Raw genomic sequence first — 26,908 nt, forward strand, 5'->3', positions numbered from 1 at the left:
GATGGAGAGAAAAGAAGATAGGTGGGGAGGTAGGGAGGGGATAGCCAGTCCAGGGAAGACGGACAGGTCAAGGAGGTGGGATGAGGTGGTAGGTAGGAAATGGAGGTGCGGCTTGAGGTGGGAGGAAGGGATGGGTGAGAGGAAGAACAGGTTAGGGAGGCAGAGACAGGCTGGGCTGGTTTAGGGATGCAGTGGGGGGAGGGGATGAGCTGGACTGGTTGTGTGATGCAGTGGGGGGAGGGGACGAACTGGGCTGGTTTTGGGATGCGGAGGGGGAAGGGGAGATTTTGAAGCTGGTGAAGTCCACATTGATACCATTGGGCTGCAGGGTTCCCAAGCAGAATATGAGTTGCTGTTCCTGCAACCTTTAGGTGGCATCATTGTGGCACTGTATGAGGCCCAGGATGGACATGTCCTCTAAGGAATGGGAGGGGGAGTTAAAATGGTTCGTGACTGGGAGGTGCAGTTGTTTATTGTGAACCGAGCGGAGGTATTCTGCAAAGCGGTCCCCAAGCCTCCGCTTGGTTTCCCCGATGTAGAGGAAGCCACACCGGGTACAATGGATACAGTATACCAATTTGGCAGATGTGCAGGTGAACCTCTGCTTAATGTGGAAAGTCATCTTGGGGCCTGGGATGGCAGTGAGGGAGGAGGTGTGGGGGCAAGTGTAGCACTTCCTGCGGTTGCAGGGGAAGGTGCCGGGTGTGGTGGGGTTGGAGGGGAGTGTGGAGCGAACAAGGGAGTCACGGAGAGAGTGGTCTCTCCGGAAGGCAGACAAGGGTGGGGATGGAAAAATGTCTTTGGTGGTGGGGTTGGATTGTAGATGGCGGAAGTGTCAGAGGATGATGCGTTGTATACGGAGGTTGGTGGGGTGGTATGTGAGAACGAGGGGGATCCTCTTGGGGCAGTTGTGGCAGGGGCGGGGTGTGAGGGATGTGTTGCATTACCCTCTTTCTTATAAGATGGAAGTAGTTTCTTTGTGTAAAAAAAGTTGTAGCAATGAATATTTAGAAAATTTAAATTTTCATACTTAATGTCAGTGAGAATTCTTTTTCATTCATTGGACTGGGCAATGCAGGCTGAGTGCATTGCTGTGAGTCTGGAATCACATGTAACATGACAGATTTCCTTTCCTTACCTGGGCAGCCTACATGTGACTCTGGACTCTCAGCAATGCATTTGACTCTTAATATCCCTCTGGGCAATAACGGATGGATAGTAAATGTTAGTCTAGACTGTATCAGCTACATCCAATGAATAAAAAAAATGCACTGATGTTAACTATGAAAATTTGAATTTTCTAAGTGTGTACTGATGTACAGATAAATGTATTTACTGATGCCTTATCTACTTACATCTGCTTATCAAATGGAAATATCTGTTGACCTAAGGTTTTAAATGCATGAGTGGAAGGTTGATGAAAATAAGATATTAACCAAGTGGAATGTTTGTTTATGTAAGTGATGTGTTTTTGCAATTACACTGTATTGGATGTTTATTTTCTGTCAATAAGTATGTTTTATTTCACAACAGTGACATAGCTTTGTAACTTTCGACTTGTAACTTTATTTTTGGCCATGATGCCTCCTGATTAATACTGAACCTGGGTATGATTTGGGTTGGCATGATAATGTAAGGTTTAAAGGGCATTTGGGATCATTGAGGCATATAGGGTATGAGCAGCCACCTGGTGGATATATGAGAATACAGTAATAGAGGTATTACGTGCAGTTTTTGTCCCCTGATGCGAGAAAAAATATTCAGGCTATGAAAGTAATGCAGTGAAGGTTTACATAACTGATGTCTGGGATGGAAGGTTATAGGAAGAGAGTTAGGATCATATTCAGTGGATTTGGGAAGAATGAGGGAGGATCTTGTTGAAACCTAGAAGACTGTAAAAAGATTGGACAGGGTAAATGCAGGATGAATGTTCCCAATGACCAAGGAATCTAGAACTAGGGGTCACAGTTTAAGGATACGGGATTGACTATTCAGGGCTAAGGGGAGTTGAAATGACATCACCCGGAGAGAGATGAGCCAGTGACATTCTTCATCTCCAAGTGGTTGAAGCCAAAGCATTGAATATTTTAAAGAAAAAGGTAACTATAGCTCTCAGGAGAAAATGGGAGCAGGGTGCCGATTTGGATGCTCAGGGGTAATCATATTGATTGGTAGGGCAGGTTTGAAGGGCTGAATGGCCTCCCCTCCTCCGATTTGTTTTGTTTCTTTGTTCCTATGGAGTGAGAGGGGCCATTGGGATGGCCGTAATGGTCAACCTGCATACCTTGGCATGATAAAAAATTAGTGGGTGAGAGCATGAGGGATGTTCCTAGTTTTAATTTTAGGTTTTAAAGTTCTCTTACAGTGTTAGGATCCCCAGCTTGCCTTGGGAGCCAGGCAACTTCTTAGCCTCTTTCTGGGTCAGCTGGCCCAACTCTGAACCTAGCACAGCCCACAACCCCAAGAAAATTGAGTCAGCATTTGTAAAATTTGGTGTCACAGGTGAAGCAGCATTTCACCTGGGCCTCTTCCAGTCTTGTATGTTGTATTCACTGCACCCAATGTGACCTACTCTTTCTTGGAGAAACTTCATGCAGACTGGGTGACTGCTTTGCAGACTACCTCCAGTCCATGCGTAAGCGTGACCCAACCCTCCTGAAGCCAGTCATTTTAGCACAGCGTCCTGCTCACATGCCCACATGTCTGTCCTTGGGATGCTGCAGTGCTCCAGCAAATCGCAGCGAAAACTGTAAGATCAACGTCTCATCTTCAGACAAGGCATTTTACAACCTTCTGGACTTAATATTGAGTTCAACAGCTTCAGGTTGTGAATCCATTCCTTCCCTTTCTTTTAGCTTTGCTTAATACATTTTCTGTCAATTTGCCCTCCCTCCCCCACCCTACTCCAGTTGGGCTGTCTGCTGGTTCCAGTCTGGCAGTTAGATTAGGGATGGACAGTAAATGTTAGTCTAGACTGTATCAGCCACATCCAATTAATAAAAAAATGCACTGATATTGACTATGAAAATTGTTCTGCCATTCTTGCTTTCTGATCGCTTGATCTGAACTATCAATACCTTCTCTTCTTGAGCCAACACCACCCCAACACCCACCATCGCATAAATACTGTCATCTCCACACTTGACATCAACTCTGATGAAGAGTCATCTAGACTTGAAATGTTAGCTTGCTTTCTCTCCATGGAAGCTGCCTGACCTGCTGTTATGTCCAGCACTTCTTGTTTTAGTTCAAAAATGGAAAAGTAGAATGAATAATTCTACTGTGCAGTCTTTAAAGTAAACAGTGATCTTGAGGTTGGGTTTGGAGTATTTAACGTATAAGGAATAAGGTAAAGACTCTGATATATATTTAATACTTTTTAAACTAGAGGAGGCTAGAGAGTAATTTAAGAATAATTAATGGCAAGGCAGCTTGACCCATTGGAATGCTCCTTCTGGAATTGTGGGAAGTCAAGGATATTTCTAGAGTGCAGGATGGCCACACGCGCAGAAAATGTCTCCAGTTCAGTGACTGGAAATCTATATTTCAGATCTGGAGTGATGGCTGACAAGGGCGAACACATTCAATCTCACTTGCTGGGTATTTCCAGTATTTTCTGTCTTTTGCAATTTTGAAATCCTCATATTCAGATTTTCTCCCATCAACAGAGCTGCTTCTTTACTGTGGTATAAAATATTGTGTTGTAGGAATCACTAATGGAACCACAGTAAAAAAAAACAAGGGGAAGAGAATGCAGAGACTGTAAAAAGTGACTTAGGGGCAATGATAACATCTATCGCATTGTTTTGTGGGGAGTACGATGATAATCTGTATCCTCTCCAACTGTACATTCCTAGAATAAGACAAAGAACTGAGAACTCTGGAGATCTGCAACAAATCAGAATTTGCTGGCAAAGCTCAACAGGTCTGGCAGTATCTATCTGCGGGAGGAAAGTCAAATTAACTTTTTGGGTCCGATGACTTTTCATCAGAAGACTCAAGTCAATGGACTCGAGACATTAATTCTGCTTTCTTTCTACAGATGCTACCAGACTTGTTGAATTCCACCAACAATTTCTGCTGTTGTAACATTCCTAGAGCAGGGATTTCATAACTTCTCAGCACATTTGAAAAGAAATGCTGCCATATGCATCTTTAATCCATTCCACACCTGTTAGTAAAGATGTTCCTAATATTCAGTTTTCTCAGAACATAAGCTATAACCTAAAACCACTCACACACTTCATTTTCCATTACATTCAGCCTTCTTCTTTTAAAAGTATCAATCTGAGACAAAATCAAAAACAAAAGTTACTTTCTCAAGTCTAATTTTCTAAACTGTATAAACAACTGATCACTGTGTGTCCAACTCAAAATATTAAACTGAGAGTATTTCCAGGGCCATTTGGTCATGCTATCTTGCTGCAGGAAGCATTTTTTATTTATGCTTAAATGTTTCAATTCCTTGCCCGCCATCAGAATTGCAGATCAAAGTTTTGCTTTGTCTACAGATCTGCTATGCTATAATTCTTTTGCCAATAGCCTTGAATTGGTATCCCCTGGATAGCAAATATTTACATTCAGAAACAATTCCTACTTATTATTCATCCAATGTTCTTCCTGATTTTGCACATCACCTAACCGTAACTTTCTCCATTAGCAGAATAACGATTCCATATTTTCTTCTTTCACACGCCCCCTCCCCCAATATCACTAAAGTTTCAAACTGCTGGGGCTTTTTTCTTTCAGGGGATAAGGGCATCGCTGGCTAGGCCAGCATTTATTGTCCATCCCTCATTGCTGTGGGTCTGGAGTCACATGTGGGCCAATCTAGTAAGGACGGCAATTTCCTTCCTGAAAGGGCATTAATGAACCAGGTGGATTTTTCCTGACAATTGGCAATGGATTCATGGTCATCATTAGACTCTGCCATGGTGGGATTCGAATGCAGGGCCCCAGAACAATACCTGGGTCTCTGGATTCACAGAGACCAGCAATAATACCATTAGGCAATTGCCTCCCTGCTTGGATTGAAATAGAATCATGCACAAATCTCCTCCATGGTCAACCATAATCATATGACTTTGACCATCAGACACACATGCGACAGGAAGCCACCTTACTGCCACTTCAATAATGAATTCATTCTGATCAGACCACTGTATAAGAGTTGAGGATGTGCAACAAAGTATAGCTACTGACAGATCAACCAGGAATGTCCAAACCCATGAAAGCTGCTAGAGGCAACCAGAGTAAATTAAAATACATCAAAGAAATAGGTCACAGCTGAAACACAAGTGCGAGAAATAACAGCACCTTTTCCCTCCCCAGAACTGGTCAGAATAGAAGGTGATCTTTAGCGATGCTGGCAGTTTTACCACACTCAAAGGAATAATTATGAAATAGCAACATCTCTGTTAAACAAGGCAGAGAAGTTAGGAATTTTGAATAATTTGAAAGGCATGCATGGAACCCCAAGTAAACATGACTTATGAATGACAGATGTTCAATATTTGGGATCCAAATTGAAAAAGAGCCCATTGATTAATATGTGACCTTGTTAACTCAGATTGCAGAACCCGTCATATTATGCACAACTGAAAGATCTAATTAAAAACAGAATTGTATTGGGCACTGGTGATCCTGCCTGGTGAGCTTATTCACTGAGAGCTGAGAAGCTCTGTCTTAGGAAACGTCAGAGGAATGGTTAGTAAGTTTGCAGATTACACCGAAATTGGAGGTGTAGTGGACATTGAAGGAAATTAACTTAGAGTACAATAGGACCTTGATCAACTGGCCCAATGGGCTGAGGAGTGACAGATGGAATTTGATTTAGATAGCTGTAAGGTGTTGCATTTTGGTAAGACAAACCAGGGCAGGTCTTATACACTTAGTGATAGGCCCCAGGGAAGTGTTGCTGAGCAAAGAGACCTCAGGATTGCAGGTTCATTGCTCCTTGAAGGTAAAGTTTCAGGTAGACAAGGTAGTGAAAATGGTAGACAAACATGAGGCTGGAAAAACACAACAAGCCAGGCAGCATCTGAAGGAAAGGAGTAGTCAACATTTCAGGTATAACCTTTCTTCAGTTCTGAAGAAAGGTTATATCCCAAACGTTGACTGGAATAATTAGGGTTTAGAGGAATATGGGCCAAAGCTGACAAATGGGACTAGATTAATTTTGGATGTTGTTTTGCCTGGAGAAATTTGACTGAAGGGTCTGTTTCTGTGCTGTACATTTCGATGACTCTATGACAATATGTGCAAAATTGCTGACATTGTAACTCAGCAACTAGAGCACATTCATGGCAGAAAAGGCAGGTCTTGAAATACATTCATAGTCCCAAACAGCTGAACAATCACAAAGGACAGGTGCAAATGTTATGGAGGACATTATAGAAACAGCAACAAAATAGGGCAAGCTGTGTTCTCATTGCGAATCATAGTCTAGGGCGTAGCACATTAAAAAGCAACTATGGGTGACTACTAGAGAGAGAGATCTGCTGAATATTCTAATGAGCCACCATACAACATGTTAGTTCAGTCAGATGAATAGGTGATAGATTGTTTGTGACTTTTGGAATGAGGACTGCAGAAGGAGAACATCAAGTCAACATAAAATGTCAGATTGACACTGGTGTATCATGCACCACCTTGATTTCCCATACATACACAAAGGCTCAACAGCGTAATCCAAAGCTGCATTCCTCAAAACTAAGGTTAATACTACATGACTGGACTAATGCCAAAAGTATAGGTTACTCTGTGAGTCAACTGTGATCATGCGTAGTTCAATGCTGGCAAACAATGAAGGGTGATGGCCTAGTTGTATTATTGCTAGGCTATTAATCCAGAAGCTCAGCTAATACACTGAGAATCCAAGTTGGAATCCCATCACGAATGATGGTGGAATTTTAATTTAATGAAAAATATCTGGAATTAAAAATTTACTGATGATCATGAAGCCATTGTCAATTGTCAGAAAAATCTATCTCATTTATTGATGCCCTTCGGGGATGGAAATCCACTATCATTATCTGGTCTGCCCTACATGTGACTTCAGACCCACAGCAATATGGTTAACTCATAACTGCCCTCTGAAATGGTCTAGCAAGCTACTTAGTTGTATCAATTCCTAAGAGTCTCAACAAAGAAATGAAACCGGATAGATCACCTGGCATTGACCTAGGCAGTGGAAAAGACAACGTCAGAAACAGCCCTGTCAACCCTGCAACGTCCTCCTTACCAACACCTAGGGACTAGTGCCAAAATGAGGTCAGCTGTCTCACAGACTAGTCAAGCAACTTAAAATCAAAAGACCTGTGGATGCTGTAAATCAGGGACAAAAACAAAGTTGCTGGAAGAACTCAGCAGGTCTGGCAGCATCTGTGGAGGAGAAAACAGAGTTAGCATTTTGAGTCCGGTGACCATTCTTCAGAATTGTTCTTCAAGCTCTTCAGTATACTTACTACACTGGCATCTTGCGAACAATGTGGAAAATTTCCCAGATATGTCCTGTACGCAAAAAGCAGGACAAACCCAACCTGCCAATTATCGCCCTATCAGTCTAATCTTGATCATCAGTAAAGTGATGGAAGGTGTCATAACAGTGCTATCAAGCAGCACCTGCTCAGCAATGACCTGCTCAGTGATGCCCAGTTTGGGTTCCGCCAGGGCCACTCAGCTCCTGACCTCATTACAGCCTTGGTTGAGAGATAAAAGCTGAATTCCAGAGGCGAGGTGAGATTGACAACACTTGATATCAAGGTTGTATTCAACCATGTGTGACATCAAGGAACCCTAGAGAAACTGGAATCAATGGTATTGGGGGCAAACTCTGTCCTTGTTGGAGTCATACCTGACAATAGGAAGATGGGTGTGTTTGTTAGAGGTCAGCCATCTTAACTCCAGGACAGCGTCCTAGGTCTAACCATCTTCATCAATGAACTTCCCTCCATCATAAAGTCCGAAGTGAGGATGTTTATCAATGATTACAAAATGTTCAGCACCATTCACAAAATGTTCACATACTGAAACAGTCTGTGTTCAAGTACCACAAGATCTGGGCAGTATCTAGACTTGGACTGACAGGTGGCATTCAGTGGTGTTACTATCACTGAGTACCCCACTGTCAACATGCTGGGGTTTACTATTGACAGGAAACTCAACTGGATTTACCACTTAAACACAGTGGCTATAAGACCAGGTCAGAGGCTAGTAATACTGCAGTGTTTAACTCACTTCCAGCCTCCCCAAACCTGTTCAACATCAACAAGTCACAAGTCAGGACTGTGATGGATAACCTCCTACTCGCCTGGATTGGTATAGTACCAAAAACACTCAAGAAGCTTAATACCATCCAGGACAAAGTAGCCTGCTTCAATAGTACCACATCTACAAACACCCACTCCCTCCACCACCGATGCTCAGTGGTACACACAGCTGCTATCTGTAAGCTGCACTGCAGAAATTCACCAAAGATCCTCAGACAGCGCCTTCCAAACCCACAAACTCTTCCACCTAGAAGGGCAAGGGCAGCACATACATGGGAACATCACCACCTAAGTTTCCCCTCCAAGACGTTCACCATCCTGACTTGGAAAAATATCGCCGTTCCTTTACTGTTGCTGGTTAAAATCTGAGAATTCCCTCCCTAAGAGCATTGTGGGTTAATCTGCAGCATGTGGACTGTGGCAGTTCAATAACGCAGCTCAACACTGGCTTCTCAAGGGCAACTAGGCACAGGCAATAAATGCTATCCCAACCAGTGACACCCATATCCCATGAGTGAATAAAACTAAGGCAAAAGCTTAGATGAAATATCCTCAATGTGCAAGAAGAAATTCACAATGTATCACAGGCCACTAACCCATTAACTGTGAAACAGACCCTCGAGGAGTACAACAAAGGGTCTAGGCTCCTCTGATGCTGCTTGGCCTGCTGTGTCCATCCAGCTCCACACCTTGTTATCTCAAATTCTCCAGCATCTGCAGTTCCCATGATCTCTCACAACAAAGTGTTTACTGGGTTAGGATGTCTTCTGGGAGAATATGCTATCGAAGCAGATGACAGTAAAAAACACCCATTCAGCAGCTACCCAGGAAAGCTTCAGCTGCTCCCAGAGCCAGCATGGAAGACAGGTTAGAAGATCTAGCAAAGAGGAAACTAATCAGGAAAGTGAAAATTCCTAAAGACTAGATTATCAGCTTGGTAGCAGTGAAACCATTGGGAGAGTGAAGAGAAATTAAAGCAACATATTGGGGAAACACGACAGGTCCACATTTCAAAGAAGATGTCATTTTGAACTTAAAATATTAACTCTGTTTCTCTGTACACCAGTGTTTGCCAGATCTTCTACATTTTACTGGCAAATATTTTTATTTCCGATCTTTGGGATCTGCCATACTTTGCATTCTTAGGACAGTGACTTCAAAGAAATTCAAGGATTTATAGGTTATTAATCAATTCAAACCTTCTAACTGATTAAAGATTTAACAGCATCTTCAGTTTGTTTAGTACATCCATTTAAATTGACTGTCTGGCTCATTTATTACTTGTATGTTCCAGTGTGGGAGCTGCAGGCCAGGAAATGCATAGAAAATTGAGCTGTGTGTCATTCTTTTTCACTAAGCATTCCTCCAAGTGAGTACGCCCTCCCAGAGTGCTGAACACTCTCTTACATTCAAGTGAATATTTGCTGCCATTTCTTACCCAATTGCAGAGTCTTCTTCTGTGAACAGGCAAAAACCTGAAGAATATAGTTAAAAATTGCTGCTTCCAGTATTTGCTACACTATTGTTTGTTATGCAGTGGACAGTGATACTTGTCATTACTCAAGTACAACTGACAAATGGACCAGCATGACTGGGCCAGACATTTGTTAATGCTAAAAAAAATTACAATGTGTAATATCTCTTCTTCAAATGATAGAGTAATCTTTTCCTAAAATATTATGTGTATTCTGATTTACAGTCAGATATTTCCAATAGACTGCAGACAGAGTGCACAAGGTCTTCATAACATATTCAATGTAAGACTTATAGTTTTTCTGGATCAAAGGTCTGTTTGTATCATCAAATGTGCATGGTGAACTTGTTGTCAACAGTGCATTGCAGACATAACAAACGATGGCATTAACAGCATCTAATATGTTGTCCTGACAGTTTTGTGGCTTTGACCTTGATATTTAATCATTTTACTTAACAGCCAACAAGAAAGGCATAAGGCATTTTTTGAATTCCACGCAAATCCAATTGCACTTATGATTGTCTGAAATCTAATGATTATCTAAAAATAGAAAATAGAAAGTGGTGGAGAAGTACAGCAGATTTCACATCTTTGGAGAAACAGAGTTGCTGTTTCCAATCCAGGATGACTCTTTGAAACTCAGCAGGGCTGGTAAATAATAGCTTTTCTATTATTGACGTAGGAGGATGGGAAGCAAGTGGAATAAGTGGTGAGGCTGCCAAGTGCAAGACAAAGGGCATGCTAATGGTTGTAAAAGTGTGTTATTGTAGAATAGTTGCTAATGGTATGGTGTTGGTGTGTATGAAAAATAGGCCAAGAGCAAACGAATGCAAACCAGACACCCACTCGTAAGTTAGCCTTTGCCTTTTAATTTGTGTTCCCTCATCATCTGTTGCTGTCACTTTTCCTTCCGCTTCTTCCAATAGCTTTAAGAACAAAATCCTCCAGCCCCCTTCAGTTCTGAAGAAGTTATATTGGACCTGAAATGTTAAGTCTGTTTCTGTCCCCACAGATGTTATGTGATCTGTTGAGCGTTCCCAACATTTCTATTATTTCCAATCTCGACCATCTGCAGCATTTTGTTCTTAATATAATACCTGCCTAACCTTTGTTGAGGAATGGGTGTAAGTTAGAATAACTCACATCTATTTGTATAAATACTAGAGTGAGGAATTAGTAGCACGTATTTCCTCTCCCCACATGTTTTCCAAATCAGATCCCCTTGAGTCAATGATCATCGAAAAGCTCCAGAAATGTAATGAGCCCCCAAAAATAAAATTTAAAAATCTAAAATAGAGAACGTGAGAAATCATTTGATGCTATACTGCAAATGCGTGATTAGAATTATTGATTGAAGCAGAGATGCTGTCAAGATCTAGGATATTCGGTGGGACAAAGAAATGGGAATAAAATAAAAGTGGAAGAAGGTGTGTATGTAACTAAAGTTTAACTGAAGCAAGAATACTTACATGATTTCGTTGAGCCAATGGCCTACTTCCAACATTTCCAGCCCTATTTAGACAAACACACAGAATAGTAGCTACAATTGGATTTTCTTCATTCAATTAGTACACAAGTCTGCAGAAATAAGTGGGTTTATAATAACCAGAGCACTAACGACTGTGAATTGATGACAAAACTGATAAGAAACACTCTTAGAATAGTTGAAGATGTGTTGTGTGAGATAAAAACTAATTAAGGAACCAAGCATGTTGCTCCTGGCAAACATTGTACTTATGAAAGTTGACCATTGGAATTGAAAATTAAACCGATAGTTTTGCTTTCAACTGATATTCCTTTTTGATATGTTTTGGTTTCACCTTGTCATACTACTTTGATTGCTATTTAACAAAGCAAAACATTTGTCATCTGTTGCTGTCGCTTGAATGAAGCTGATCTCATCTCATCTTCCTTTAGAAACCATCCTATTTTAAAATCATTCCTACTCTAATATTTGAGTTTTACACTTCATTCTAGAATCTGACTATTCCAACTCCTTGGCCAGCGAGATATGGGGATGACGAGTGGAGATCAAATCATGCTGCTGGGGAATATGATTTCTTTTGGTCCCCAGTGCATTAAAGAACCTTGAAACAGATTTGCTGTTAACTTATGAACCTGAAGCGAAGCTGGACCAACTCAGGAATGGCAGATTAAAAGGTCTATATCCATTCTCACGTATTTAATACATGAGTTCAAAAGAATTTACAAGGTATAACAACAAAATAATAAGATATATCTGTATTGAAACTTAAAAGAATCATAGAGGTATACAGCATGGAAAGAGATCCTTTGGCCCAACTCGCCCATGCTGGCCAGATTCCCTAAACTGAACTAGTCCCGTTTGCCTGCATTTGGCCCATATTCCTCAAAAACTTTCCAATCTATGTATTTGTCCAAATCATTTTAAATGTTATAATTGTACCTTTGCTGCTTCCTGTGACAGTTCGTTCCATATACGCCCGACCCTCTGTGTGATAAAGTTACCCCACGGGTCCTTATCACATCTTTCCTCTCTCGCCTTAAAGCCTCACCTTAAAATCTCTGCAGATATCTAAACTCTACTTTTAAAATTCTTCCTGTCTCATGTAATTGGTATAAAGCCTGATTCCTGTTGAGCTGTGGCCACCTTATATAACATCTAAAAACTTACAAGAAATGGGGTAAGAATGAGCCTAAATGACGTCAATTAAATGACCTGTAAATTAGCTTCTTCAGGGGAGCAGGACCAAATAGGGCCCATTCTGCTTTGCCTATCAGGGAGTAGAGAGAGCTGGGCCTGCAGGAGACACCTATACTTCAGGTAGAATGATTTGAAAATGGTATGGTTTCTAAAGGAAGTTGGGATGAGATCAGGTTCACCCAAAGAAAATTGTTACAAAGTTTTGTTTCATGAAATTGCAAGAAAACTGCAAGTTCATTGGTTGGTGAGAAGCTGCTATTAGAATCATTGAATCTCTCCAATGTGGAAGCAGTCCAGTCAACCCACTGAATCCACACTGACCCTCTGAAGAGTATACCATTCCAGACCCACTACCTCCACTCTATCCCTGTAACCCTGCATTTCCTGTTGCCGATCCTGCACATCTTTGGACTATGAGAGGAGACCAGAGCACCTGGAGGAAACCTATGCAGACAAGGGGAGGATATGCAAACCTCACACAGACAGTCACCTGAGGGTGGAATTGAACCCACGTCCCTGGTACTGTGAGGCAGCAGTGCTAACCACTGAGCCACCACGCTGCCCCTAGCCAGTGAGTTGGGGAGGAAATTTAAATGGCTTATAACTAAAAAAAATCAGTTACAACAATGAAATAGCTACTTAGATTTTAGTAAGGAACACTCCCAAAAGGGAAGTAAAATTAAGTCAAATAAAAGGAAACTAAAATAAAAGAATGAAGTTAACTATGAAATGAATTAACAAAACTAAAGTCTGCAGATAGTGTCACTGGCTGCGAAAGTTTCACTCTGAGTTTTGGAATTTGAACAGTGGCTGGATTCTTTGTTATGAGCTCATGAGTCAGGGGATTACATGGATAGTTTGTGTAGGGCGGTGGCTGCAGGTTAGAAGCATACAGGCAGAGGTTGATTGGTAACCATCAGGCAGTGCCGAAGAACCCAGGCAGGTTGGGCAGGAATGCCCTGAGTCTAGCCTGCTTGCTAATTGGTATTCCATTCCAACTCAGGTTCCTCATTGGTGTGCAAGAGCCAAGAGAATGGCAACAAGTGCAGCTCAGCTGACCAGAGGTAGATAAGGAAGAATGGTAGGGCAACAATGATAAGGGATTCCATAGTCAGGGGTTCAGTCTGTAAACCTTCACTGCACTCCCTCCATCGTTAGAACATCCAGAACATAGGGCGGCACGGTGGCTCAGTGGTTAGGACTGCAGCCTCACAGCACCAGGCACCCAGGTTTGATTCCAACCTCAGGCAACTGTCTGTGCAGAGTTTGCACATTCTCCACGTGTCTGCATGGGTTTCCTCCGGGTGCACCCGTTTCCACCCACAGTCCAAAGATGTGCAGGCTAGGTGGATCAGCCATGCTAAATTGCCTGTCGTGTTTAGGGGTGTGTGGGTTATAGGGGGATGGGTCTGGGTGGGATGCTTCAAAGGGCAGTGTGGAGTTGTTGGGCCAAAGGGCCTGTTTCCATATTGTAGGGATCTAATCTAATCCTTCCTCAAGTAATTAGATCAAAACTGTGCACAATATTCCAGGTGTGGTCTCACTAAAACCTTGTACAATTACAGCAAGACATCCCTGCTCTTATATTCAAAATTTCTCACTTGTAAAGCCAGCATACCACTTGTTTTCTTAACTGCTTGCTGCTGCACCTGTGCACTTACCTTTGGCCATTGCTGTACAGAGTCACCTAAGTCTTTTGCATATTTCCCCCTCTCAATTTACAACCATTCAGTTACTAATCTGCACATCGCCGCACAAACCCTTCCCTCCACCTCCCCCCAACCCCGGTCCTGGCGTCAAAGTGGATAACTTTATACACCATCTACCATGTGTTTGCCCTTTCACTCAGCTTATCAAAATCATGCTGCAACATCTCTGCATCCTCCTCACAATTTACTCTCCCACCCAGCTTTGTGCCATCTGCAAGTTTGAACATATTACATTTAGTTCCCCGCTGTAAATTACTGATATATAATGTGAATAGCTGGTGCAAGAAATTGAACTATTCCTACTTTCCTGAGAAGACATTCCCCTCAACATTACCCGACTTCCCCTTGTCTGCATGGGTTTCCTCTGAGTGCTCCTGTTTACTCCCACAGCCCAAAGATGTGCAGGCTAGGTGGAATTGGCCATGCTAAATTGTCCGTAATGTTCAGAAATGTGCAAGTTAGGTAGATTAGCCGTGAGAAATGCAATGTTACAAGGATAAGTTTGGTGGGTGTGTCTGAGTGGGTTGCTTGTCGAAGGATGAGTATGGACTCAATTGGCCGAATGGCCTGCTTCCACACTGTGGAGATTCTATGTTTCTAACTTGTTTGATATTTTGAGGATGTTACTAACAAAATTGATTAAGGGACATCAGTGAACTTAGTGTAGTTGGATTTTCAGAAAGCTTTTGATAAATTGCCCACAGGAGGTTGGTCCTAGCGCTACTTCCTGCAGCATCCATTCATTACTGTCTGCTATTTGGAAAGACACCCATTTTTTCCTACTCTCTGTTTCCTATCTGTCAACCGGTTTTCTGTCCATCTCAGTACACTGCCACCATTCCCATGCACTTTAGTTTGACATGATAATCTCCCATGTGGAACTTCATCAAAGGTGAAAGTCCCTTCTGAAAGTCCAAATAAACCACTGGCTCCCCTCATCAAGTCCACTAGTTACATCTTAAAGAATTCCAGTAGATTTGTCAAGCATGATTTCCTTCCCATAAATCCCATAAATAAGTCTGTCTGAACCTACCACTGGTTTCCAAATGATCTGCTATTAAATCTTTATTAATGAACTCTAGCATTGTCCCCACTGTCGACGCCAATTTGACTGGACTGTAATTCCCAGTTTTTCTTTCTTTTACCAATGTAGTTTTGTATGGAAACATACTGCCACCATTGGCTATTCAACCTCGCCTTTCAGAATGCCCCATTGCTTTAACCTTAGCGCCAGGGAGACACACATTCAGGAATCTCCCTTGGGGCCACAGAAATGCTTGCCTCTTCCCCTTACAGTTGAACCCCCTATAACCACTGCATTCTCACATTTTTTACTCCTCGCCTGTGCAGCAGAGCCAAGCACGGTGCAACAAATTCAGCTTTTGCTGCTTTCCTGAGAGGATATTCCGCTCAGCAGTACCCAACTTGATCGAGTATTTGAGGATGTTACTAACAAAATTAATAAATGGTATTGATAGAAATAGTATTGTTAGATTTTCAAAAGGCTTCTGATAAGTTTCCCACAGGAGATTGGTTTGAAAAGTTAAATTAACGAGTTGGGAGATAATCTCCTGATATTAAAATGATGATTGTCTAACAGACAGAAACTGAGAGTAGGAGTAAATGGATCATTCTTGCATTGGCAGATTGTGAATATGTGATGATGCTATGGCTTCAAGAGGCTATTTTTCCCTTAAGAGAGATTTAACGAGGGGTTTGGAGCTGTCTATGAGAAGATAAACAGATTGTGAGGCCTTGAGTTTTTTTTTAAAGTTCGAACAATGAAGGCAACCTGGGGCCAGGTATGACTGGCTGTGAGACCAAGCTTCCTAGTTTTTTAACAGTGATTATGTTTGACTTCAAGCAACTGATGTTGTGGGCTTGAAGAAGTAGAAGCTATCTTTTCGATCTTTTGTTTTCAGCTAGTAGTTGGGATTTCTCTTTAATGCTGGCTTACCTGTGAAACAAATAAATTTTTCTGAATTTTCCTTTTTGCCAAGGAGTGTGTTTATGCAATGTTACTACATTGAAACAGTTAGTAATAGTTATTGCATCTATTATTCTGTTGAGTTTACCGATAGAGTTAAGTTATGCAAAATTCCTCTTTCTTTATTTGTATGTTAGCTATAGTGTTTAAGTAAATTGTGTTTTTCTTAATGTTGGTTAGTTTGACAGGTCAAATTGTATCTAGAACATGGTACTTCACATTTGTGTTTAAATAAGAAAAAGTTAGGGGCTAGGCCATCATCTTGAAATATTTTGAGGGAACTTGGTCTGGTTGGTCCATAACAACTAGAGGGGTACCTTAACGTTCAGCAGTTAGGCCTGAACTGTTCTCAATATTTATCAATGATTTGGAGGTCAGGGCCAAAAGTTACATTCCCAAAGTTGCAGATAATTCTAAACAAGCAGGAATACATGTTGTGAGGAGATGTAAACATTTTCAGAAGGATTTGGACAGGCTTGGTGGTTGAGCAAGAACATAGCCGATAGAATATAATATGGAAAATGTGAAGACACATGTGCAGAATATTTCCTAAATGGAAATGTGCAAAGGGACTTGGGTGTCTTTGTCAATAGGTGAAGGCTAACATGCAGGAGCAGCAAGCTATTAGGAAGACTAATGGCAAGTTAGTTTATCATAAGAGGATTTGAGTATAAGGCTAGTGATGCCTTGTTTCAATTGCATAGGACCTTGGTTAGATCCTGTGTATAATTTCAAGGGTTGCCGATTACATGACCATTGGAAGTGGCATTAAACAATAAGTAAGCTGATAACTGATCTCAGGAGGACATAGACAGACTGGTGTTATATGCTGAAACTTGGCATATTTAATTCTACATTGAGAATTGTGAGGTTTATACATTTTGATGGGAAGAATGAAGAGAGATGGCACAAAATAAATGGTACCATTACGAAGGAACACCTGGGGTTGTACCAACATAAGTCACCAAAAGTGGCAGCTCAAGAACCAGAGGTGATATGGTGAAAAACAACAATAGTGAGTTGTTGTGATCTGGGTTTCGCTGCCACAAAAGTTTGTAACTTGCAAAAGGGAATCCAATGAAAACCGGAAGAAAAATGTTAGTAGGGCCATAAGAAATATACTTAGTATGTGTGAGTGTGTCAGTGTTCAGGGGAATGTAGTGGGGGGTGGGGGGGGGGTGGTTACTAATTGGTTAGCTCTTTCAAATAGGTGCAAAAGGCCAAGTTGACTCCCCCTTTCCTATAAAATTCTATGCATGTCATTAGTATTAATTGTTGTTATGATTATCTTTATACAAATTAAGTGAGAAAACTAGATAATTATGGAAAGGATGATGTGGTAGGATGTTGTACAGGTAAGTATATTAGTTAAAAATTATGAGAGAGTGGAAAGACATTTGATAACACCCATGAGGGTTAGTAATCTTGTCAGACTGGGTTTGCAAGACTATGGTGTACAGCAGAATTTAAGCCATTAGGTGCAAAGTCAACAGTTCCTTCCAATGTTTACTACATGTTGTGTCTCAATTTACTCACCTATTATAGTCCAAACCATTATCTTCTGAAATAAATCAATCTCATCTACATTTTAATGAATTAAGGCAAACTGTTTCTGTATTCTCCTGAGGGAATGTATTCCACAGACTGACAACTAACTCACTGAATATTGGACTTGAATCTTCCCTCCACCTGGGGCAGAATTGGGATCTTTCAGCCAGCCTCTAAGTTTCGAGACGACAGGGGTTTATTTTAAGTGATGGGCTGTGGCAGGCTGGGTGTGGTGGAGGTGGAGGTTGTTGGGTTTTGGTGACAGTGGCGATGGGAGTGGCTGTTAATGCTCCAGGCAGGCCTTGAGGCCTTCCTCATCTCCTTAGGTTGTCGGGTGGCCACAGACTATTCTGTAAAAAAATCACCCGAGTCTCATCGCTCAAAGTGTACTCTTGGCTTAAAAGGCACTTTTAAATTTGCATGATAAAATGTCAAAGGGAGGGATGCAATAGTCTTGAATTACCCAACCCCTCAGTTGCCCTCCACCGTAGCCTTCAGCTCATATCACCTCGAAGACCGTTGATTATTTCTTTAGTTTCGAGAGCCCTTTTTACCATTTTTATTCAGACAGCAAGCCCACCCTTTAGCCTTTGTTAGCCTTCCAGGTTAAACCACAAACAGTGGCTGTTTCTCAGAATGCAACTTTCTGTTTCTATTTCAGCCTAACACAGAGATCCAGAAGTTCACAGAGAAATTTCTGCGTATCATCTCTGAACCTAATTTTTCAACTTGTCCTTTACCTCCCCTACCAGTGCCCCAGGCATAAGCTGTATAGCTGGCTTGATGTTTTCAGACAACTATTGCAGAACAGAATTTGTGTTGTGTTTAAACATACTTTTGTAGAATTGTGGGAAAATTATCCAATATTTAAAGTATGAGTTCCAAAGAAGAGACGAAACATTAATGCTGGTTTTCTCTCCACGGATTCTGCCAGAACTGCTGAGTCTCTCTCACCATTCCCTGTATCAAATCCTTACTGTCTGTCCCAGCTCAAAGTTGTAGTATATTTGTAATCACTGAAAATCTGAAACTCGTTACTCACAAAGCTCTTTGGTTGACAATGCCTTTGAATTCTCTTTCAGATTATTTTCTACTACTACATGGGGGGAGAGATTTTTGGATCGTTAACAGTTTACCGAGTGACTCTATCCCATAATCAAACGTTACTTTTCAATTTGACTGGGGACCAAGGCCATTACTGGCAGCAAGCAGAAATCAGTCTTAGCGCTGAGGAGGACTTTGAGATCATGTTAGAAGGATGGGTCAGAAAAGGGTCAAAAGGAGTCATAGCACTTGATGACATCACTTTCACAAAGGAGTGCATCAGTTCTTCATTTGCATTTCATCCAGAACCAACTCAGCCTCCTCCAACAGGTATGTAGTAGCCAACTAATTAAACCTTGTAACCAGATTTCCACAGAGATAGTAGGAACTGCAGATGCTGGAGAATCTGAGATAACAACGTGTAGAGCTGGATGAACACAGCAGGCCAAGCAGCATCCAAGAAGCAGGAAGGCAGACGTTTTGGGCCGAGACCCTTCTGCAGAAAAAGGGTTTTCTGAAGAAGGGTCTTGGCCCGAAACGTCAGCCTTCCTGCTCCTCTGATGCTGCTTGGCCTGCTGTAATCATCCAGCTCTACATCTTTTAAATCAGATTTACACATTATTTAGTGCAAGTCATTAAAACTTTCAGTGTAGCTGCCACACAGTGAAAGCCGAGAAGTCTAGAGGCCTAGAGGCCTAGAAGCCTAGAATTTTGGAAGTTTTAATGAGTAATCTCTTTTTTAAAAATTTCTCACTAAATATGAATGTTTGTGTTCTTGATATTTAAGTAAGATGTTCTGTCTAAGTTATATGTCAAAGTTGACTTTCTTTCTGGCTTAAACAAGGAAGTTCTTGATTGAGGGGTGGCAGTGTGGCTCAGTGGTTAGCACTGCTGCCTCACAAGTACCACCAGGTTCGATTCTACCATCAAGCAACTGTCTGTGTGGAGTTCGCGCTTTCTCCCCATGGCTGTGCGGGTTTCCTCCGGGTGCTCCGGTTTCCTCCCACAGTCCAAAGATATGCAGGATAATAAAATGTGAGGCTGGATGAACACAGCAGGCCAAGCAGCATCTCAGGAGCACAAAAGCTGACGTTTCGGGCCTAGACCCTATGCAGGTTAGGTGGACTGGCCATGCTAAATTGCCCGTAGTGTTCAGGGATGTGCAGGTTGTGTAGGTTAGGCATAGAAAATGCAGTGTTACAGGGATAGCACAGGGTAGGGTAGGGAGGGTGGGTCTGGGGGGTGGTTTTTGGAGAGTTGGTGTGACCGAATGATGGACCAAATGGCCTGCTTCCACACTGGAGGGATTCTGTGATGATTCTATTGACTGAGCAAAGTTGTAGTTTATTCATTCATGCGAAGTGGGTGGTGCTGGCCAGAACAGCATTTCCCTTCCCTAACTGGCATTGAAGTGAGTGCCTGTGAGGTGATTTCAGAGGGCTGATAATAATCAGCCACATTGACTGGAATCATAGATAGGTCAAACCAGGCAAGCTTGGCATATTTCCTTCTCTGAATGAAGGTATAGTTAGTTAATTAAATAGCTAACTAAGACTGGTTCTTGTACAAAAGCAGAACAGACTTGTCCAAATCACAAGCAGTATAAATACAGGGCTTGCAGAACTCAGTAAGCACAGAATAGAATGCTTGGGAAGTTTGATAGTGTGGGAGATCAGTGAAGTGGGGAGATGAAAGTGTACCTTTACTTTCCTAACCTTTTTGGATCATGCCACTTCATCGGCTGACAGCTGGATCTTAAAAGATGCAACAGAAAAGAAAATCACAAATGTAACTTCACTACTCAAGAAGGGAGGCAGGCAGGAAACAGGAAACTATAGGCTAATTGCTTGACACCAGTGTGGGTAAAGCGTTAGAATCCCTTCTTAAGGAGGTTACAGCTCGGCTATAGAAAACTCCGTGTAATCAGGAAGATTCAGCATGGTTTTGTGAAAGGGAAAGTATATTATACCAATTTATGGGAGTTCTTTGGAGGAATGGATAAAGGTGAGTCAGAGGGTCGTACAGCACAGAAACAGACTCTCCAATCCAATTCATCCATGCTGGCCATTTTCCTAAAAGAAATTAATTGCACTTGCCTGCATTTGGCCTGTATCCCTTGTAACCTTTCCTATTCATGTACCTGTTCGAAGGTCCTTTAAATGTTGTCACCGTACCTGCATCTACCACTTCCCCTGACAGCTCGTTCCATACATGCACCATTCTCTGCATGAACAAGTTGCCCCTCAGGTCCCTTTTAAATCTTTCCCCTCAAGCCTTAAACATATGCCCTCTAATTTTGGACTCCCCCATCCTGGGAAAAAGACCTCAGCTATTCACCCTATCCATGCTCCTCATGATTTATAAATCTTAATAACGTTACTTCTCAGCCTCCAACACTCTAGGGTGGTACGGTGGCTCAGAAGTTAGCACTGCTACCTCACAGCACCAGGGACCCAGGTTCAATTCCACCCTTTGGCAATTGTCTGTAGGGAGTTTGCACATTGTCCCTGTGTCTGTGTGGGTTTCCTCTGGGGGCTCTGGTTTCCTCCCACAGTCCAAAGATGTGTAGGTTAGGTGGATTGACCATGCTAAATTGCCTGTAGTGTTCAGTGGTATGTAGATAAGGTGGGCTATAGGAGGATGGGTCTGGGTGGGAAGCTGCAAGGATTGGTGTGGACTTGTTGGGCTGAAGGGCCTGTTTCCACACTGTAGGGATTCTAGGGATAATAGCCCCAGCCTATTCATCTTCTCACTATAGCTCAAATCTTTTAATCCTGGTAATATCCTTGTAAATCTTTTCTGAATACTTTCAAGTTTAATAAAATCCTTTCTGTAGCAGGGAGACCAGAACTGAATACAGTATTCACCAATGTCTATACAGATGCATAGTGATGTTCTAAATCCTATATTCAATGCACTGACCAATAACGACAATCATGCCACACTCGCTTCAACTCCTTGTTCACCTGTGACTCCAGTTTTAAGCGACTTTTTCATTGTCTACTACACCCCAAGTTGTGATGTCATCTGCAAATTTACCAATCATTCCTCCTATATTCACATTTATATGAATGACAAAAAAGTAGATCTAGACCAATCCTTGTAGCACACCACTGATCACACTCCTCTAGTTTGAAAAATAATCCTCTACCACCACCCTCTGTCTCCTACCTTCAAGCCAATTTTGTATCCAAATGGCTCGCTCCCCCTGCATTCCATGTGGCTAACCTTACTACCAGCCTACCATGTGGAACCTTGTCCAACACCTTACTGAATTCCAAAAAGCCAACGTCTACCACTCTGCCTTCATCAGTCTTCTTTGTCACTGCTTCAAAAAAACACAATCAAGTTAGTGAGACACAATTTCCCATACGTAAAGTACTTAGAAGATTATGGCAGCTACAAACACATTCACCACTGGTAAGCAAAATGTATAATTAATTTGGCTTTGTGGAGGTATGGTGCTTAACTGTTAACGTGAATGTTGTAAAATTGCGCATGAAAACTTATTTGAGTTCATGGAGAGAAACCCTCAATGAAACTCCCCAAATTTGACACTTGGCCAAATTTTGGGAAAATTCAGCCCAACAGTGTTTATCTTGGGGGTTGAGGCTTGTCTTATACTTTATAAAACGTTCGAAGATGAATGGTGAATAAGTCTCAACATGAGGTGAATCATGCATACTTTTATTTGGCTCTAGATGATTTATAAGCCGAGATTAAAATGATAAAGAGGAATAATAAAAGTCCTGCTGGATCATAGACTAGCAAAGTAGAATGGCAACAGCGCAGGACAACAATATTCAGTTCTTTATGTTTGTGAAGAGCTTGTTTAAGATCGGCAATGACCATGTAAGGTCATGAGTCTGATCTGATAAAACAGTTGCTTTCATGAATAAGCTATGGAAAATCTGCGACTGAGAAGAGCAATCAGTTCAAAGAGTGAAACATGCTGTAGGCCACTTAACAGCAACATTTTAATCTTCCAAAGCCAGGTGATAGTTTTAGGACACAGTATGAAGGCAGTTCTGGTCCGATTTGCAACTTTCTCTTGTTCAGTTGTAGTGCCAGCTAGAAAGAAGTATAGAAACAACAAAAATTGTTGTAAATCTTAAAGGAAAACTAATATGACTTCAATTACAGTAGAGGAGCTGCATATTCTAATAATGCCAATGGCACACTATTGGTAACAGAATCAAAGTGAAAGTGGAATGAATCATTGTTATACAAATGACATTCTTTAAAGGATTAAATGATTGACATTTTTACAGAAGCTTCTAGATCACACTTAATGCTCGAGAATTGGTTTGTGGGGATATCAGAAAATCATAACGAAAAGCAATTTTGATACTTATTCATATAACTAATGGAAAATGCACAAACCTGATTGTCTCTACGTTTGTAAATTTGGGTGCTGGTATCATGCATGGAATTTCCAATTGCAGTTAAAATTGCAAAATCTATTTTTTTCACAAATTAGAACTGAATTTAGATCATTGCTTTCAGCATAATCTCTTTAATAATTGGAAATATAGAATTGGGAAGTGGGTACCATTAAAAATTTATTTAAATATGTGTAGGAAATAGAAGACTTTTTATTTTTATCTCCTATTTACAATGCGTTAGGGCATGGTACACTACAACTAGCGAGACAATTGGGAAAATGACACTATTGAGTGACCTGTTGCACTTGATATACTTTTGCAAGTCACAGTATTGAAATATACTGGAATAGTAAATTAAATGTATTTTTATTCTTAAAATGTACTTAAATTAACATGGAAAATTATCTTCTCTAATATAGATAGGGGACAAGAACTGTTATCAGAAAACCTCATGCTACAGATAACATTCAAACAGTACTCTTTTTTCCTGCAATATAAATTGTTGTAAGACAACAAGGTGTAGAGCTGAATGAACACAGCAGGCTGAGCAGCATCAGAGGAGCAGGAAAGCGGACGATTCGGGTCTGGACCTTTCTTCAGAAATGGGGGAGGGGAAGGCGATTCTGAAATAAATAGAGAGGGGGAGGGGAGGCAGATGGAAGATGGATAAAGGAGAAGATAGGGTGAGAGGAGACAGACAGGCCAAAGAGGCGGGGATGGAGCCAGGAAAGGTGAGTGTAGGTGGGGAGGTAGGGGGGGATAGGTCAGTCCAGGGAAGACGGACAGGTCAAGGAAGTGGAATGAGGCTGTTAGGTAAGAGGTAGGGATGGGGCTTGAGGTGGGAGGAGGGGATAGATGGGTGGGTGAAAGATTAGGGAGGGAAGAGTTGGGCTGGTTTTGGGATGTGGTCAGGGAAGGGGAGATTTTGAAGCTTTTGAAGTCCACATTGACACCATTGGGCTGCAGCGTCCCCAGGCGTAATATGAGGTGCTGTTCCTGCAGCCTTTGGGTGGCATCATTGTGGCACTGCAGGAGGCCCAGGATGGACATGTTGTCCAAAGAGTGGGAGGGGGAGTTGAAATAGCTCGCGACTGGGAACTGCAGTCGTTTGTCGCGAACTAAGCGTAGGTGTTCCACAAAGCGGTCTCCAAGCCTCTGCTTGGTTTTTCCGATGTAGAGGAGGCCACATAAGGAACAGCGGATGCAGTATACCACATTAGCAGATGTGCAGGTGAACATCTGCTTGATATGGAAGGTCTTCTTGGGGCCTTGGATGGGGCTGATAGGGGAGGCGTAGGGGCAGGTGTAGCACTTCCTGCAGGGAAAAGCGTCAGGGGTATTGGGGCTGGTGGGGAGTGTGGGGCGGACAAGGGAGTAACTGAGAGAGTGGTCCCTCCGGAAAGCAGATAAGGGTGTGGAGGGAAAAATGTCCTTAGTACTGGGGTCAGATTGCAGATGGCGGATGTGCCAGAAGATGATGCATTAGATCTAGAGGTTGGTGGGGTTGTACGTGAGGAAGAGGGGTATTCTGTTTTGGTTATTATTGTGGGGAGCGGGTGTGAGGGATGAGTTGCAGGAAATGTGAAAGACATGGTCGAGGGTGTTTTCAACCACTGTGGAGGGGAAGTTACGGTTCCTGAAAAATGAGGACATCTGGGATGACAGGACAACAAAATGTGAGGCTGGATGAACACAGCAGGCCAAGCAGCATCTCAGGAGCACAAAAGCTGACGTTTCGGGCCTAGACCCTTCATCAGAGAGGGGGATGGGGTGAGGCATCTGGGATGTCTGGGAGTGGAATGCCTCATCTCAGGAGCGGATGCAGTGGAGGCGAAGGAATTGGGAATTGTTGTTCTTTTGACATGTGACGTCTTTATGTTTCCCTTGATGAGTCCAAGACACACAACCTCTCTATTCTACAACATTCAAATATAAACTAACATTTGTGAATATGTATATGACACTGTTAACGTACAGATGAGGGATGTTCCAGTAGTTGGACATATGATATGTGTTCAGTTCGTTGACTTCAGCTGGTGTGACTGTTGAGACACTATGATTAGCCTTTGTGTCCCATGGCTGAAAACCTTTAAAATTAATTAAGGGCCCCAGACTTGCTCAATGAAGATTAATGCCTCCTAGAATATGCTGGCAAAAGCTGTGGACTAGATCAAGTTCAGCTCTTTTCATACAATAATCAAATTGCCTAACAATGTGTACTGCTGACAAAAATCAATGACATTGGTGAAGTACCAGAAATTTGATATGAAATATTCGGCTCATGCAAACTCACTGTTGCAGGAGGGCAGGAGAGGATCCAATAGAGGACTGTTTGATTATATTGCAAATTTGTGGGTGGCAAGCAGAATTTCCTAGAGTTGCCCTCTCTTTAACTTAAGTAAAATCAAAAATAATTAGCCAAGATTGTTTAATAGAAATAGCTCATTATAACATTTCAGAACAAACTTAAATCGTTCAGTTGGCAGTTTCAAATAATTCTTTGTTAAATCCTGTTTCATTTGGTCTGCTTGATAAGTCATCACAATGAAGAATATACTGAGCTAAGAAGTTTTAAAGAAAATATAACAAACATGAATCTCCCTCGGAGATGCCTTTCTGTTGAAAGCTTTAAATGGAATAAAGAACTTTAAGGTGGTAATAAACATACTAATAGAAGTAGCCATACTGAAAACCATGCAGACCAATCTCTGTTGACTACAAGTGACACTTTAGTGATTCTTTCATTAGGTGTTTAAACTTACTCATAGAAATTCTTTCTCTATTTGCAGGACTTTGTCAACAAGGGTATTTGGAGTGCCAGAACGGAGATTGTTACCGACCAGAACAGAGATGTGATTTTGTAAGTGACTGCAGTGACAATACAGATGAGAGAGAATGTGGAACATCCTGCACCTTTGAAACTGGACCATGTGGTTGGAAAAACTCCTTGGCAGACAACTTTGATTGGATCTTGGGGCAGGGCTCGTTTCAGAGTCTTCGGCCAGTGAATGATCAGAGCTTAGGAAATGAGAATGGTAATTTCTTAATTTGTTTTGAGTTTTAATACTATAATAGAACACAAAGGAAGCAAATACTTGTGTGAACATACCACTACTGAATCGGTTTGGCAAATTCTTTGCAATTGTTTGCCAGATGCTTGTTGTGATGACACAATTTATGTGAAAAGCCTATAATGCAAGAGAAATTTGTGTGGAATATTAATATTCCATACAAAAGGTGATTGTCCCTCCTCAAAATGTCGACAATGGTTTTTTGATTATTCATCTGTAGACTTTCTATTTCACTAAATCGTATAAATAATGAAACAAATAGATTTAACTGTAGCAGTGCATGTTGGTTTCCTGTTTTTTATTTTCATTGACATGATGAGGCCATCACTGTCAGGCTAGCATTTATTGCCCATCCCTAATTGCCCAGAAGGCAGTTAAGAGTTAACCACATTGCTATGGGTCTGGAGTCACATGTAGGCCAGACCAGGCAAGGATGGCAGTTTCCTTCCCAAAAGGATGTGAATGAACCAGACGATTCTTTTTTCCAACAATTAACAATGGATCCACAGTTATCATTAGACTCTTAATTCCAGATTCTTTTTTAAAAAATGGATTGAAACGAGGTCCCCAGAACATTGCCTGGGTCTCTGGATTAACATTGCAGCAATAATACCAGTAGGCCATTGCTTTCTCTGTCTCTCGTAGCATAAGAGATGAACATATCATTGTCATAACTCCTTATGATAACTAGTATTAAGAATTACAAATCAACAGTGTGCTGATGTATATTTTCTTAA

At 41.6% G+C, this 26,908-nt stretch overlaps 1 protein-coding gene across 4 annotated transcripts in view; it reads left to right on the forward strand.

Annotated features, from left to right (window-relative positions):
- The window catches only part of malrd1 (MAM and LDL receptor class A domain containing 1), a 414,264-nt gene that overhangs the window by 186,926 nt on the left and 200,430 nt on the right, over nucleotides 1-26,908 (forward strand). For all 4 annotated transcript variants that reach the window (XM_048551253.2, XM_059638768.1, XM_059638771.1 and 1 more), the window contains 2 exons: nucleotides 18,754-19,045; nucleotides 25,890-26,135. In XM_048551253.2, the coding sequence (XP_048407210.2) occupies nucleotides 18,754-19,045; nucleotides 25,890-26,135 (538 nt within the window). The remainder of the gene's footprint in view (nucleotides 1-18,753; nucleotides 19,046-25,889; nucleotides 26,136-26,908) is intronic.

Source organism: Stegostoma tigrinum, chromosome 2 (genome assembly GCF_030684315.1).
Source record: "Stegostoma tigrinum isolate sSteTig4 chromosome 2, sSteTig4.hap1, whole genome shotgun sequence".
In the NCBI taxonomy this organism is placed as follows: domain Eukaryota; kingdom Metazoa; phylum Chordata; class Chondrichthyes; order Orectolobiformes; family Stegostomatidae; genus Stegostoma; species Stegostoma tigrinum.